Source organism: Bos grunniens, chromosome 26 (genome assembly GCF_055505025.1).
Source record: "Bos grunniens cultivar Pamir isolate PY7600 chromosome 26, Bosgru_T2T1.0, whole genome shotgun sequence".
Classification (NCBI taxonomy): domain Eukaryota; kingdom Metazoa; phylum Chordata; class Mammalia; order Artiodactyla; family Bovidae; genus Bos; species Bos grunniens.
Genome location: NC_141190.1, coordinates 51,336,512 through 51,353,090, shown reverse-complemented (window position 1 = coordinate 51,353,090; position 16,579 = coordinate 51,336,512). Strand labels below are relative to the sequence as shown.

Genomic DNA, 16,579 nt, shown 5'->3' with positions numbered 1-16,579 from the left:
CAGCTTCAACATTAGTCCTTCCAATGAATATTCAGAGTTGACTTCCTTTAGGATGGACTGGTTGGATCTCCTTGGAGCCCAAGGGACTCTCAAGAGTCTTCTCTAACACCACAGTTCAAAAGCATCAATTCTTCAGTGCTCGTTTTTCTTTATAGTCCAACTCTTACATCCATACATGACCACAGGAAAAACCACAGCTTTGACTAGATGGACCTTTGTTGGCAAAGTAACGTCTCTGCTTTTCAATGTGCTGTCTAGGTTGGTCATAGCTTTTCTTCCAAGGAGCAAGCGTCTTTTAAATTCATGGCTGCAGTCACCGTCTGCAGTGATTTTGGAGCCCAGAAAAATAACGTCTGTCACCTCGTGCCCTTTTCCCCATCTGTCTGCCATGACCGGATGCCCTGATGCTAGTGTTCTGGATGTTGAGTTTTAAGCCAGCTTTCCCACTCTGCTTCACCCTCCTCAAGAGGCTCTTTAGTCCCTAATTTAGTTCAGGTCACTAGGAAGTTGTTAGTTTTGAGTATTTATCAATTTTCTTCTAATTTTGAGGTCGCTGTAGGGGATGACCCAGAGAGGCCCAGGTGCCCTCTCCCAGCCCCAGCGGGGACGCCCTGCCAGGCTGGGTGCATGTCACAGCCAGGCCCCTGGTGTGGGCCCCGAGAGATGGGGGCTCTGCTGCCACCAGGATCCGACCTGTCCCCTCCAGCCTTAGTTGCTGGCAACGATCCACCTGTTCTCCATCCCTTAACTTCGTCATTCCGCATGAACGGGACCGACGCTCTGCAGCCTCCGGGGCGGACGCTTCTCTCTCGGTTCCATCGCTGCTGGCTCTCCGTGGGCTGCCCTGCGCCCGCTGAAGACATCTGAGCCGAAAGGCCTCCGGGCTGGGGCTGTGGCCAACAAAGCTGTGAACAGTCGTGTGCAGGACTTCCTGTGAACACAAGCTTCATTCTTCTAAGAAAAACGTCTGGGTTGCTGGGTCCCCCTAGCAATGGATGAGAGTTCCCGTTGCTCCTCACCCTTGTCGGCCTCTGCCGTTGTCGGTGTTTGATTTTAGCCTGTCTCCTGGGTGTGTGGTGGGAACTCACGGCTCTACTTTGCATTCCCGAGTGCTAGACGCAGTGGGACATCTTTCATGTGCTTACTTGCCACACGATATCTTCTTTGTTGAGGTGTCTCTTCAAAATTATTGTACAATATACAGCCTTGATGTGCTCCTTTCCCAATTTGGAGCCAGTCTGTTGTTTCATGTCAAGTTCTAACTGTTGCTTCTTGACCCCTATACAGGTTTCTCAAGAAGCAGGTAAGGTGGTCTGGTATCCCCATCTCTTTTAAGAATTTTCCACGGTTTGTTGTGATCCACATAGTCACATAATCAGAGGTATTAGCGTAGTCAGTGAAGCAGAAGTAGATGTTTTTCTGGAATTGTCTTGCTTTTTCTATGATCCAGTGGTTGTTGGCAATTTGATCTCTGGTTCCTCTGCCTTTTCTAAATCCAGCTTGTACATCTGGAAGTTCTTGGTTCACATACTGTTGAAGCCTAGCTTGGAGATTTTGAGCATGTCTTTGCTAGAAATGTGAGATGAGTGCAATTGTGCGATAGTTTGAGCATTCTTTGGCATTGCCTTTCCTTGGGACTGGAATGAAAACTGATCTTTTCCAGTCCTGTGGCCACTGCTGAGTTTTCTAAATTTGCTGGCATATTGAGCGCAGGACTTTAACAGCATCATCTTTCAGGATTTGAAATAGCTCCACTGGAATTCCATCACCTCCACTAGCTTTGTTCATAGTGATGCTTCCTTAGGCCCACTTGACGTTGCACTCCAGGATGTCTGAATCTAGGTGAGCGATCACACCATCGTGCTTATCTGGGTCATTAAAACCATTTTTGTACAGTTCTTCTGTGTATTCTTGCCACCTCTTAATATCTTCTGCATCTGTTAAGCCATACGGTTTCTGTCCTTTATTGTGCCCACCTGTGCATGAAATGTTCCCTTGGTATCTCTAATTTTCTTGAAGAGATCTCTATGCTATGCTAAGTCGCTTCAGTCGTGTCCGACTCTGTGCGACCCCATAGACGGCAGCCCACCAGGCTCCGTCATCCCTGGGATTCTCCAGGCAAGAATACTGGAGTGGATTGCCATTTCCTTCTCCAGTGCATGAAAAGAGAAAAGTGAAAGTGAAGTCGCTCAGTCGTGTCCGACTCTTAGTGACCCCATGGACTGCAGCCCACCAGGCTCCTCCGTCCATGGGATTTTCCAGGCAAGAGTACTGGAGTGGGGTGCCACTGCCTTCTCCAAAAGAGATCTCTAGTCTTTCCCATTCTATTGTTTTCCTCTATTTCTTTGCACTAATCACTGAGGAAGGCTTTCTTCTCTCTCCTTGCTATTCTGTGGAACTCTGCATTCAAATGGGTATATCCTTCCTTTTCTCCTTTGTCTTTCTCTTCTCTTCTTTTCTCAGATATTTGTAAGGCCTCCTCAGACAACCATTTTGCCTTTTTGCATTTCTTTCTCTTGGGGATTGTTTGGATCACTGCCTTCTGTACAATTTTACGAACCTCCATCCATAGTTCTTCAGGCACTCTGTTGTTGAGTTTTAAGAGTTCTTGGCATATTTGGGATACAAGTCCTTTGTCAGATATGGGTTTTGCTCCCATCTGTGGCCTGATTTCTCATTCTCTTAACTGTATCTTTTATGGAGCAGAAGAATCTAATAAAGAAGTCTAACATCTATTGTTTCTTTCATAGATCATGCTTTGGCTTTGTATCTAAATTTTGCCTAGATTTTGTCTAAAGTTTTGTCTAGATTTTCTCCTACATTATCTTCTAGAAGTTTTATAGGTTTGAGGCCTCTAATCCATTTTGAGTTAATTTTTATGAAAAGTGCAAGGTCTGTGTGAAGGTTCTTTTACACTGTCCTGTTGCGCTAGCTCCGCCTGTTGAGAAGACCGTTGTTTCTCCCAGGATTGCCTTTGCTGTTTTGCCGAAGACCTGCTGACTGTGTTTGTGTGGGTGTTTCTGGGCAGTCTCGTTCCTTTAATTTGTTCCATTATTATTTGCCTTTCCTTTTGCCAAAACCACACTTGATTACTGTCGCTTACAATCAGTTTTAGAACTGAGTAGCGTCAGGCCTCTGACTTTGTTATTCAATATTGTGTCTGCTATTCTGAGTCTCCTGCCTCTTCACATAAACCTTAGAATCAGTCCATCAGTAGCCACAAAATAACTTGCTGGAACTTTCACTGGAATTGCACTGAATCTATAGATCAAATTGGGAAGAACTGACATGGTGCTAACATTGAGTCTTTCAGTGTGTGAACATGGATGACCTTTCCATTTTTTTAGCTTTTTGGTTTCTTTCATATCAGTTTTATTAGTTTTCCCTACATGTATCTTATACACAGGCGTGCACACTAAGTCACTTCAGTCGTGTCTGACTCTTTGCAGTCCCATGGACTGAGCCCTCCAGGCTCCTCTGTCCTTGGGATTTTCTGGGTAAGAATACTGGAGTGGGTAGCCGTGCCGTCCTCCAGGGGGTTCCCCCACCCAGCGTTGAACCCGTGTCTTTCACGTCTCCGGCGTCGGCAGGCAAGGTCTTCACTGCTAGTGCCTCCTGGGAAGCCCTTCTCACACACGTCTTGTTACATTTACACGTAAGTGATTTTTTGGTGCTAGCATATATGGCATTGTTTTTTAAATTTCAAACCCTACTTGGTCGTTGCTGTGAACAGGAAAGCAGGTGACGTCTGTGCCATTGCTCTTCTAGCCTGCACTCTTGCTGTAACTGCTCTGCTCCAGATTTCTGTTAATTCTCTGGGACTTTCTGACATGATTTCAATCATCTCAGCTGTAAGCAAAGACAGTCTTCTTTCTTCTTTCTCAATCAACATACGTTTTATTTCCTTTTCTTGTCTTACTGCTGCATTACCTGAGCGAATACAAGTCTATACATGGGTAGATGTCCACATCCCTGCACGTGAAGGATGTTCTCCTTCACACGGCGTTCGGGGGATGCAAATTAAAACAGTGAGTTACCACCACACACTCATAGAAGGCTAAAATCAATGTACCATATTGAATAGGAATGATGAGAAGGAACATTCTTGCCTTTTCCCCAGCCTTAGGGGTAAATTTTCTAGCTTCTCACTGTTAATGATCTGTTGGCTATTTTTGTAGATATTCTTTATCAAGTTGAGGAAATTTCCTTCTATTCCTAGTTTGCTGGGAATTTTTATTATGAATGAGTGTTGAATTCTGTCAAAGGCTTAGTATCTACTGACACAGATTTCCCTTCTCTAGTGTATGTGGTGCGTTACGCTGATGTTCAGTTGTTGAGTCAGCCTTCCACACGGGGTAAATGTCATTTCGCCAATTTTAAATTTTGATGAAAAGCTCAATTCACCCATTTTCCTTCTATGGAAAAACTTATGGGCAGTGCTTTCAGTGTCAAGTCTAACAGCTCTTCCTAGCCCTCCATCCCCAAATTTCCTTTTTAATCAGAATTTTGTGGCCTTCAGCATACAAAGTCTATACATTCTCTGATTTACATATAAGTATTTCACTTTTTTGAGTGATCATAAATGTATTATGTTTTTAACTTTAGTGTCCACGTATGTTCATTGCTAGTACATAGAAATAGTACAATTGATTTTTGAATGTTTATCTTATATGCTGTGACCTTTCAGAACTCACTTCTGAGTTCTGGAAGGCTTTTTTTTTTCTTTTTTGTAGATTCTTTGGAATGCTTTGAATTTTCTATGCACACAGTCATGTCGTCTGCAGACTGTGTCATTCCTCCCTTCCTGGATTTACGCTTTTCCTGCACTGTAGTGGCTGGAACTCCCAGTGCAGCGTTGAGTGGGGTGAAGTCCGAGGGCACCCTCATCTTGTTCTGGACCGTAGCCTTTCCACTCAGTGGTGCTAACTGCATGGTTCTCTTGGTAGACACTCTTTGAGGAAGTTTCTTCTATTCCTGTTTTTCAGTTTCTTTTTTTTTAATAAATGGATGTTAAATTTTGCCAAATGCTTTTTATGCATCAATGTGATCATGGGATTTTTCTTCTTTAGCTGGTTAGTATGTTGGACTGCACTGATTGGTTTCCAAATACTGAACCATATATCCCTGAACTTACATCCCTGGAGAGACCCCGACTTGGTTATGGTGTGTAACTGCTTTCACACATCAGTGAATCCTGTCTGCGTATGTTTCGTCAAGGGTTTTGCCTTTACACTCGTGGGGAACGCTGACCGACGGGCATGTTTGTTGCGCTGTCTTTGGTGTTGGCATCAGGGTAATAACAGCTTCATAAAATGGTTTGGGATGTGTTCACTTCTGTGTTCTGGAGCAGACTGTGTAGAACTGGCATTAGTTCCTCTTCAAACGTTCAGCAGAGCTCCCAGGTAAAACCATCTGGACCTGGAGATTCAGAGAGTTTAAAAATTGCAAATTCAACCACCTCAACGGTTACGGGGCTATTCAAGGTCTATTTCATCACGGTGAGTGGAGGTACGTGATGTCTCTGAGGCACTGGTTCTCCGTCTGAGTCGCTGCACGTGTGTGGGGCCGTCCGCGGTGTTCCATCACCCTTCTGGTGCCTGCAGGGTCTGTGGGCGCCCCCGAGTCATTCCCACATTGGTAGTCTGTGCCTCCCTTCACTTTTCGCTCCTCAGTAAGTTGGTTTTATTGGTCTTTTCCAAGAACTCGTCCGTTTCTTGTTGGTTTCCTTGACTGTATTTCCGTTTTCACTTCATTGACTTCTGCTCTCAACTTCCGTTTCCTTCTTTCTGCTCTGGGTCTATTTCACTCTTCATTTCCGGGTGCTTGAGCTGCGAGCTTAGATTACTGAGTTGAGACTTCACTTCTTTTCAGGTTTTCAGCATACAAGTCCTGTACATGCTTTGTTAGACTTACAACTGTTTCATTTTTTAGTGATTATTGGAGGGGAAGTGGACAATGGCAAAGTCCCAACTCTTCCTGAGGCCCCCTTGGGCACTGCCCCTGCTGGGGGAGGCACTTCTCGCTGCCAGGAGGTCGGGGTCACAGGCTGGCTGCTCAGCCTTCTCCGCCAGCTGAGAAGGCTGACCGGAGGGACGGGCTGCCTTCCCCTTTCCTGCCACTCTAGCTCCAGAGTATGGGCTTCCCCTGGGCTTGAGCTGTGCCCGCTGGGGTTTCCCAGATGCCCTTCATCCTCCACGTGTGAGGCAGGCGTCCCTGGGCTCTCGGGACCACCGCTCCCGGCCAAGGCGCGCCCCCGCCCGGGGCAGCCTCTGCTCCCCACCTGCCTGCCATCCACTCCTGCTTTAGGAACCGTGTGCTTGGGATGGGGGGGCAGGAACTAACCCCTCCCCCATGCTCCCAGAAGCAGAAGTTCTACCTTGGTTTTGAATGTAATTTACTTGATTATAAGTTTGTACAAATTAATTTTTAATAATGGGTATGTTTGACAAGTGCCTTGCAAACCCATGGGGTCCTGGGGTCCACACACACGGCCTGGAGCCGGCCATGGAGAAGTGCAAGCTGGGTGACCCTGTCACCTTCCAGGAGGCAGCGACCAGGCAGATGTTTCCCGGGCCCTGCAGCGCCTCCCGACCCGGGGGGCTGCACTAGTGGGGCTGCCTCAGAGCTGGTGGTCCTCACACTGGGCCCGTCCTCTGCCCTTTCCCCACCAGGCTCCCTGGACGAGGTGTGGGCACCATGGGGAGGTGGGTGCGGGAGGTCAGGGGAGGGGGTGCAGGAGTCCATGGGGGGGTGCGGGAGGCCATGGGGGGCTGCGGGCATCCCGGGAGGGGTGGGAAGAGGTGGGGAGCGGGTGCGGGAGGGCACAGGAAGGGGGCTGTGGGCACCCCGGGAAGGGGACTGCAGGCGCCCTGGGGAGAGGGTGCAGGAGGTCAGGGGAGGGGTGCGGGAGGACACAGGAAAGGGCTGCGGGCGCTCCGGGAGGGGTGGGAAGGGGCAGGGAGGGTGGAAGAGCCCTGGTACCTTTTCAGTCATCAGCTTCTGCTCTGCGACCTCGGGAGCCAGGAAGAACGCGTTGTAAGCGCCTGAGAGAGAAGACCCCAAACCTCACTGAGCCTCAGCGCGGCCATGGTGCTGCTGCAGCCCCCAGGCAAGCCTGCTCACGCACCGTTGGCAGGAGGTGGCCCGAAAAGCACGGCCCCGTCTTCGGCAACCAGCACGGAGTCCAGACACAGGCAGGCTGAGGGGGGAGGTGCAGGTCAGGGCCCCCCAAGGGCCGGCCTAGCGGCGGGCAGGGCAGGGCGGCTGCCGGGGCGCAGGCGGTGTGGGAGGTGGGGGGCAGAGGAACGGGGCCCGCCCGCTGAGTGCTGCCTGGGGAGGGGCCTCGAGGGAGGCCGGCCCTCTGTATGCGCAGCTGAGGCTCACGGTCCCGGGGGCGGCTGGACCGCAGCGTCTGCCCCGTCTGTCATGTGCCAGAACCACGGTGGGGCCAGAGACCGTCTCTCTGCCTGGCAGGGCGGAGCTTTGGGGGCCACACAGCATCACAGCATCCAAGACCACCCCCACCAGTCAGTGGGGATAGCATCACCCCTGCTGAGAGGGCGTAGGCTGAGCCCCCCCAAGCGGCTCCGGCTTCGCTGCAGGGTCCCCGCTCTAAGGCCCACACATTTTAAGCTGCGCTCTGACCCCCTTGGTCCTGGGACCAGAGCCAACACCCCAGGCTGCCCCCGGCTCACACGGTGGACACGGCCGCCCGGCCCCAGGCTGTGCACACAGCACACGGGCATGGGAGGCCACTCAGCCCCCAGGTCCCGGGCCAGACGTGCTGGGGGAGGACTCGCAGAGGGGGGTCACCTGGGTGCTGGCCGAGCGTCCGCAGGGTGCTGAGGCACGCGTGGGACAGAGCCCAGAGCTCGTACTCCTTGAAGGGCCGGCCCAGCTTGGTCAGGAGGTCCTGCAGGGAGACGCCCTGGGGGTGGGGGAGCCACATTCAGGGTGCAGGCACCTGGGAGGGGCTTACAGGGCAAAGACCGCCTCCAACACGGTGTGTGTGCCCCCCGCCCCGCACCACAGGCCGGGGGCGAGTGGACAGTCCAGATCCCTGTGCACGGCCAGCGGAAACGCAAAACGCGCACCAGTGTGGACACCGCATGGCAGCCCCTCAGAGAAGCAGACGCGCAATCACCGTCTGCTCCAGCAGCCCCGCTTAAAAGTGGGGTCTTGAAGATGTGGTTGCACACCCACGTTCAAAACAGCGTGACTCACAAGAGCAGAGACGTGGAAGGGCCCAAGCGCCTTCGGGCGATGGATGGACAAGCATGATTGGTCCATCCACTCGAGGGACATCACTGAGCCCTAACGAGGAAGGGAATTCTGACACAGCAACAATGCAGATAAAGCCTGGTCAGTGACACGCCAGCCACAGGGGGACATTGATTCCTCACACATCATAGACTTGAGGGGTCACAGCCAGAGGCAGGAAGCAGATGGGAGGGTATCAGGGCTGGGGGTGGGGAGGAGGGGTCCATGCTTAAAGCAGGCAGAGTTTCAGTTTGGGAAGATGAGAAAGTTCTAGAGGTGGTGGTGGTGACGTTCGCACGGCAGTGTGAATACCTAATGCCACCGACCTGCACCCTTGAAATGGTTAAGACTGTGATTTCATGTTACGTGTCCCCCTTTCCATAAAAGTCCCAGGATCAGAAGACTGACTTCAGCTCGGGGGCGTTCTTTGCTTTGGGGACACAGGAGGAGCTAGGCCGAGCCGCCACCCTCGGACACAGACGGGCGTGTTTACGGGAAGGTTCCGGAGGTGGTGGCTTCACCACTCCCGAACTCCACTCTACGCCAGGGTGCAGCCGCCCTGGTCCTGTGTCTTCCCCGCCTGTCTCACCCAGGCTGTGCCTGGCCAGCGGCCTGGGTTCAGGGGCACAGGACTCCCCAAGTCTCCTGCTGTATGTGGGACTGGAGCAGCCAGCTTTGCAACCAGGATGTGCTCTCCAGAGATCTGGGTCTCTGACATCTAATGAGCTGTGGCCTGTGTGGGGGCCTAGTCACCGGAGGCCTTTGGGGCAGGAAAGCTGGTGGCTGAGACCATGGCTGGGCACCCCATCAGCTCTGCCCCCAGACACCACCCACCCTCTGCACAGTGGTCCCAAGCCTCAGTTTACCCATCTGGGACGTTGGCTGTTGTGAGGCTGTCGGGCATTTGAAGGTGAGTGGGGCCCCTGGCTCAGGCCTGAGGTCTTCATCCCGGAGCCTGGCTCCGTGAACACAAGTGCGGCTGTGTGGGCGGACACGGTGGGGCGGGCGGTAGGACAGTGTGGGTGGAGTGGACGGCGTGTGGGCCTTGAGCACGTGTCAGTGCCTGCTGGGGTCTCCAGGAGGGATTTCCATTTTAAAGTAACCATATTTTTCATGTAAATTACCCTCAGATGCTTGTCAGAATATGAATAAAAATGTAACTCAGTCAGCCCTCCCCTTGAACCTCTGGGTCAGCAGTGAAGTTGCTCAGCCGTGTCTGACTCTTTGGGACCCCATGGACTGTAGCCTGCCAGGCTCCTTGTCCATGGGATTTTCCAGGCCAGAATACTGGAGTGGGTTGCCATTTCCTTCTCCAGGGGATCTTCCTGACCCAGGGATGGAACCCGGATCTCGACACTGCAGGCAGACTCTCACCGTGTCAGCCACCAGGGAAGCCCGGGGTCAGCAGAGGTGGTGAACGAGGCTGGGGGACAGCACTGCCCCACATTCACACGTATTTGGGCCACAGACCCCAGGTGGCTTTGTCCCAAGATGCTCACGGGGACCCACCTCGGGGGAGTGACTTGCTGGGGCCAAGACTTCCGCCCACAAGAGGGCTGAGGGCTGCTGCAGGCCACTCAGATCAGCCTCGGTCACGCTAAAAACACACAGACCTCCCAGACACCGGCTCTAAAGGCGTTCTCTGTCCTTCCCAGCTTACAAAGAGACAGTACCAGGACAGAGGAGCCTGGTGGGCTACGTTCGTAGGGTCGAATGACTCGCACACGGCTGAAGGGACGCACGCCGGGTGTGGAAGATCACCACCCCACCCCCGACACGAGGCCCCAGGGAGGCCCCGCCCTCCACCCAGAAGACCCCACCTCCTTGGGGAGACCCCACCGCCGGTCACGGCGGCTGCTCAGAACCCAGTAGGAGGAGAACGCTGCTCAGGCTCTGATGGTAGAAAATCCGCCTGCAATGCAGGAAACCAGGGTTCGATCCCTGGGTCAGGAAGATTCCCTGGAGGAGGGCATGGCAACCCACTCCAGTATTCTTGCCTGGAGAATCCCAAGGACAGAGGAGCCTGGTGGGCTGCAGTCCATAGGCTCACACAGAGTCGGACACGACTGAGCGACTATCACCTTTCCAACCAAGCTTGACAGGTAAGCAACCTCAACCCACATTCTTAATTAATTTCTAACTTAAAGACGCCCCTGAGCGCCAGGGCTGGCGAAGCAGAGTGGAGACAGCTTTTGGGCCTTCTCCTGGAAAGGCTGCTCCCTGCGCCTCTTTGAGAGAAAAACTAACCCAGCAAAGGCGTGCCTGGCTCCCCGTCTTAAAGCTTGGAAACTGAGCCAAAGTGAAGCTGAGGCTGCCCTCCTTCCTTGGGGTAAATGCCCAGCACTCGGAGGGCGCCCGTGAGCGTGCGCAGGACCCGCCCAGCATGTGGGACCCAGTCACCCACCTGCTCGGCAGCTGCCCTGTCCGGCTCCCCAGCTCCGTCCGCAGTCCCCTCGTCAGGCTCCAGAGTCCCTGGGTCTCCACCCGCATCTCGAGGGCCCTCGGAACCAGGCGGGGGGCTTTCCCGTGCAGGGCTGACGCCGCCCACCCTCTTGTCCCCTCGGCGACGGAGCTCGAGCTCTCGCTCCAGCCACAGTCTGGATCCAGGCTGTGCCTGGAAGCTGGACAGGCCATGTTTCCCCTCCGGAAAGGCCTTCTTGGGGTCTGGAGGGAAGAATTCCGATGTGGGCAGCGGGGTTTTCACGCTGGTCAGCGACAGGCAGAGGGCGCCGGACTCGGGGCCGTCGGGCGGGAGCCGGGGGAGCGTCCGCACCTTTCTCAGGCGGCTCTTGTCCAGGAAGCCTCTGTCCTGGTCAGCCGGAGGCCGCTGGGCGTCCAGGAGGAGGCAGGCCAGCCTCTCGGGGGCCAGCCCCTCCTGACCTGGGCTCTCTCCATTCTTCACAGGGGAAGACAGCAGAGCCTTGGAAGGTGGGGTCCCGGGGTGCTCTGGGCCTTCTCTGGTGGGGCTCGGGGGCCAGCCCTCCGGGGCAGGCAGGGCCTCAGGGTCAGCAGAATGGTCCCCCAGCTGCCTTTTGGGCCCCGCACCTCTAGGAGCCAGTCGCCCCCTCCAGGTGATGTCGCTGACATCTGGAGGAGAGCAGGGCATGGTCACTGCGGAGGGCGGCAGCCTGGGTGGGCCTCTCCCTGCCTCCCCTGCCCACGGGCACCAGTGAACACGCTGCTGCAGGACCCCTGGCCACCCCCTACCCCGTACTGGCCCAGAGACGCCCGGGCCTGCCTCCTTAATCGCACCATCCTGGCTAATTAAGTCTCCAAGGCTCTGGTGCCCGCCCCCGCCACCGGGGATGAGCTTCCCGCGGGGGAAACGTTTCCTAAGGCCTGTCTAATCACCTCATCCAAAAAGCACATCGTTTTGCTATTACAATTACACAAGCGATCCTCCCCAAAGGAATAAATTAAACCTGGCTGCAGTCCCGCCTCATCTTGACGCAAAGCCTTCCGCGCACACGCGTCTGTGTGAACCGCTCTAGAGACGCTTGCCCTCCTACTGCTGGGGGACTGCAGGCCCCGCCCCAGAGCCTCCCCACTGTTAGAACCGCCAGCGAGCCCAGTGCCACTGCAGCGCCACGAACGCCGACTTGGCGGGAGAAGCTGCTGCTTGGCTGCGAGAGGGGCCCTGCCGCCCCAGAGGCTCTGCCTCCCCCGGGCCCTGCCGGGCTCCGTGCTTCGAGCACAGCTCAGAGCAGACGCCGGCACTAGTTCAGAGTGCCAGTCGAGAGTACACCCAGAGCCGCGGAAGTCCCACATGCTTCAGCAACAGCGTGTGTGGCAGAACTAGGGGGCTGCCAGAGGACGGCGCTGGGTCCACAGCCCCAAGGCCCACAGAGCAGGACAGAGGTGCGGGGTCCTGAGCACCCACGTCCCAGATGGCCTGCCCCTCACCTGATTGGGTGTGTGTACATGTGCGTGTGTGAGCTGTGGGCGTGCGCGGCGTGTGTGCCTGCTGGCTGAGTGGGTCTAAATAGGCGTGTCCGAGTTTGCACGTACATGTATGTTTGTGTGTGTGCTGGGGGGGCCACATGTGATCTGTTTGGATACGGGTGCACGTAAGTGTGGGTGCTTCCACGGTGTGTGAGGACGCTGGTGCTGACGTGCACACCCACACGTGCACGGCTGCACGCGCGGTAGTGCCTGCGCACGCGTGCTGGCCCGCTGGTGGGTGTGCTTACCTTGGAACGCCCCAAAAGACTCGATGGAGAGCACTCTCCTCCCGGCGGCCGACAGGCTCCGGCACAGGCGGCAGGACGACGTGAGCTGCATCTTCTCCTCGCACAGCGCGATGACGCTCTGCGGCGGGCCGGTGCTCAGCCTGCGCCCCCGCCCCAGGGCGGCCCCCACCCTCGCCCGTTAAGCCTTTCAAGCTCTGGGGTCACGGGCCGGGGCTGGGGGGGCTTACGGAAACCCGCAGATTCTGTCCCGCCCGTGACCATTACAAGGCGCACCCTTCATCGCCGAAGTGCAGAGTATAAAAGTCAGGAGCCCGGATGACCAGGTGGTGGGGGCCCCGCGTGCTTACTGGGTGTGCGAGCGCGGGCCGGGGTCGCGCAGGGTTCAGGGTATCTCCTGGGGTGAAGCGAGGCAGGCCTGCGAGTTTACCTGGAGGTCGGGCCGGTCCCCGGGGTCCTCCGCCTGCATCTGGCCCAGCAGCGCCTCTAGCTCCTGGCTCAGCCTGGGCTGGGGGTCAGGCTCTGGCACGTAGTCGAGGGCTGCCTTCAGCGTGGCCCCCAGAGAGTAGATGTGAGCCTGCAGCATCAAAGACCCGCTGGGGCCGGGGGTGGGGCCGTGTGGGCCATGGGCGGGGCCGTGGGGCCGTGGCCACGGGGGGCGGGGGGCGGGGAACCTGGTGGGGGGTGGGGGAGACCTGGGGCTGGCCCTTGGGGCGGGGGCGTGGTGGGGCGGGGCCGTGGCCGTGAGGCCGTTGGGGGCGGGGCCGTGTGCTCGGGGTCGTGCAGGCCAGCGCACAGCCACCTGTCGCTCCTGTTGTTGCTCTTCCGGGCCAGGAGCACCCCTGATCTTTCCAGGGCAGCTCCCCGCCTCATCCCCCACCCCCAAGACACCTCTATTCCTGCCCTAACTGTTCCTCTTTATGCCCACTCATGGACTTTGCTAATTCTCTGCTGAGATGTTGCCTGTTTTGGGTGCATTCCTGGTGGCTCCTGGTGCAGGAGACACAAAAGACGCGTGTTTGACCCCTGGGTCAGGAAGACCCGCTGGTGAAGGGCATGGCAACCTACTCCAGTATTCTTGCCTGGAGAATCCCATGGACAGAGGAGCCTGGCGGGCTATGGTCCACTGGGTCTCAGAACGTCAGACCACACTGAGGAACACGCCCTCTTCAGGCGAAGGGGCTGATCTTGGTCTCCGTGTCACATGTATGTTCCGTCCCTGTCTTTTAACTTTGTTCATGTGTCTCTGACATTAAAAAGTTCTACTGTTTCACTGGTGAATCTGCTACTGTGACCAGCGCTGCAGTGACCATCCTCATGTGACATCTTCATGCAACCATGCCACGTTCGCGAAGGCTCAGGCCCCACCAGCGGGGCTGCCCTCGGGGTCATGGCCAGCTGCCAAGGAGCTTGGCTCATGAGTGAGATCATTCTTTTTTATTGGCTTCCTTGGAGGGCCTTCCTTAGCCCAGCACAATAAAAACTGCTTACTTCTGTGTTTTTCCAATACTTTTGTAATTGTGAAGCATTGAGCTCTGACCCATCTGGGATATGTCTTTTTGCTGGGCACTGCAGGGATGGGGGCTTGTTTCCTGGTGGAGAGCCACCCTGAGCAGCTGAAGAGGAGCCCACCGTCTGCCGGCCTGAGCCTCGTCCCGCGCCCTCGCTCCCCAGGGCCTGCGCTCTGGCCTCCCCTCCTCTCACTCTGGGTCTCCCTCTGTCCAGACTGTGCTCTTTTAATCACGGTAGCTTCAGAGTGCACTCCACACCTGGAGGACAGATTGCTCTCCATCTCCCCCTGCCCCCCAGGTAGATTATTTTCACATTCGTCAAGTTTAGATGTAAAGTTCCACCATTCCCATTAAAAACAAGCCAGAATGGTTGGGATTTTAGTGGGACAGCACTGGTGCTGCAGAATTTGGGAGGACCACCGTCATACAAGATGAAACACTTGGATATGGGCAGGATGGCGGTTTCTAGATTGTACCGTCAGCAGCACTTTGATCCATCTGTGGACAAAAGTTCCCCTGTGGGAGCTGTGGCATCCAGCAACATTTGCCAAGGGACCCGGCAGGGGTCGTACCCACCTGTTGATCAGGTGAGAGGCAGACATGCCTCTGGCTTGGTTGTGGACCCCTTAGCTAGATTGACTAGGGAAACAAGAGAGGTCTCAAGTAAAATCAGAAATGAGAGAGGAGATTTTACACCTGATGCCACAGAAAAAAGGGCCATAAGAGGCCACTATGTATGCGCCAAACTGGATGACCTAGAGAAAAATGGACACATCCCTAGAAACACGCAGGGCACTAAGACTGAGTCACGAGAAACGAACTGAACTGTTGCTAATAAGGAGATCGAACCAGAAATCAAAAACCTCACAACAAAGAAAAGCCCAGGACCAGATGACTTCACTGGTGACTTTTTACCAAACACATATTTAGAGAAGAATTAATGCCAGTCCTTCTCAAATTCTTCCAAAAAATCAAATGAGAGGGAACACTCCCAAATTCATTTTATGAGGTCAGCATTACCCTGGCATCAAAGTTAGACAAGGCAATACAGGAAAACTACAGACCAACATCCCTGATGAATACAGGTGTAAAAATCCTTAACAAAATATTAGCAAACTAAATTCAAAAGTACATCAAAAGATCATATGCCATGGGCAACTGGAATTTGTCCCTGGGGGATGCAAAGATGGTTCAACATAGGCAAATCAATAAATGTAATTCACCATATTAATAGAATAAAAGTTAATATGATCACCTCAATAGAAGCAGAAAAAGCATTTGGAAAAATTCAGCATCTTTTCATGACAAGAGCTCACAATAAGCTGGGTATGGAAGGGATGTGCTTCAACATAATAAGGCCACAAATGACAAGTCAGCTAACATCATACCCAACGGGAAACGCTGAACTCTAAGTTTAGAGCAAGACAAGGTTGCCCATTCTCACAATTCCTTTTCAACACACTGGAAGTTGTTGATAGCCAGGACAATTAGGCAAGAAAATGAAATAAAAGGCATCCAAACTAGAAGGGAAGAGATGAAATTGTCTCTGTGCATGATGCGAGCTTACATGCGAAAATCTTAGATTCCATCAAAAAACTTTTAGAACTAACCAACAAATGCAGTAAAACTTCAGGACACAAAATCAGCACGTAAATCAGCTACATTTTTATACATTAACAATGAAACATCTAAAAAAGAAATAAGCCAATCAGGAGCTTCCCTGAGGTGCAGTGGTTAAAGAATCTGCCTGTGATGTAAGGGACGTGGGTTTGATCCCTGGCCGTAACACTTAGAAGTGAATGAGACTGGAAATGCTGAGGCAAAACTCAGGTTTGGACGGAAAGTCTTAGCTTTAGGCGTTGACCCTAATGTTAGGAAAGAAGAAAAGCTCAGACTAATGAGCTGAGTGTCCGACTCAAGTCAGGAAGACTCATTAACTTGAAACAAGCACAGGAAGAAAGAGACTGAAACGGAAGCGAAGACTTGATGGGGGAGCATCCAGGGCAGGACGCAGCACGGGACACGAGGCGGGCTCTCCGCAAAGCTGATGGGAGCAGTGTCCACGCGGGGCAGTCGCTCTGGCTCACGCAAGATTTGGCTCGAACTTTGTGCTGACCCGAGAAGCCTGTGTTTTTAAACTATTTTATTTTATTGAAGTACAGTTGATCAATGTGTTAACTTCTGCTGTACAGCAAGGTGCCTCGTTTATATATAAATATGTACTTTAAGAATCCTTTTCATTGTGGTTTATCACAGGATACCGAATGCGGTGCCCTGTGCCGGCGGCGGACCTTGCCGTTTCCCATCTTACATGTAACAGTTTACATCCGCTAACCCCAAACTGCCGCTCTTTCCCTCCCTTTTGGTGACCACAAGTCTGAGCTGCGTGGCTATGAGTCTATTTCCGTTTGGTAGATAAGCTCATTTGTGTCATATTTTATATTCCACGTGTAAGTGCTACCATATGGTATCTGTCTTTCTCTGTCTGACTCACTTCACTCTGATGATCATCTCCGGGTCCATTCGTGTTCCTGCAAAGGACGTTATTTCATCGTTTTTCACGACTGAGTAGTGTTCTGGTGTATATACACAGCACATTGAGTAGTGTTCTGGTGTACATAC

At 53.7% G+C, this 16,579-nt stretch overlaps 1 protein-coding gene across 1 annotated transcript in view; it reads right to left on the bottom strand.

Annotated features, from left to right (window-relative positions):
* The window catches only part of KNDC1 (kinase non-catalytic C-lobe domain containing 1), a 53,171-nt gene that overhangs the window by 24,660 nt on the left and 11,932 nt on the right, over positions 1–16,579 (bottom strand). The window contains exons 4-9 of the mRNA XM_086379081.1: positions 12,877–13,023; positions 12,450–12,567; positions 10,664–11,346; positions 7,813–7,927; positions 7,127–7,198; positions 6,982–7,043 (exon numbers count right to left, since the gene is read on the bottom strand). Coding sequence (XP_086235207.1) covers positions 6,982–7,043; positions 7,127–7,198; positions 7,813–7,927; positions 10,664–11,346; positions 12,450–12,567; positions 12,877–13,023 — 1,197 coding nt within the window. The remainder of the gene's footprint in view (positions 1–6,981; positions 7,044–7,126; positions 7,199–7,812; positions 7,928–10,663; positions 11,347–12,449; positions 12,568–12,876; positions 13,024–16,579) is intronic.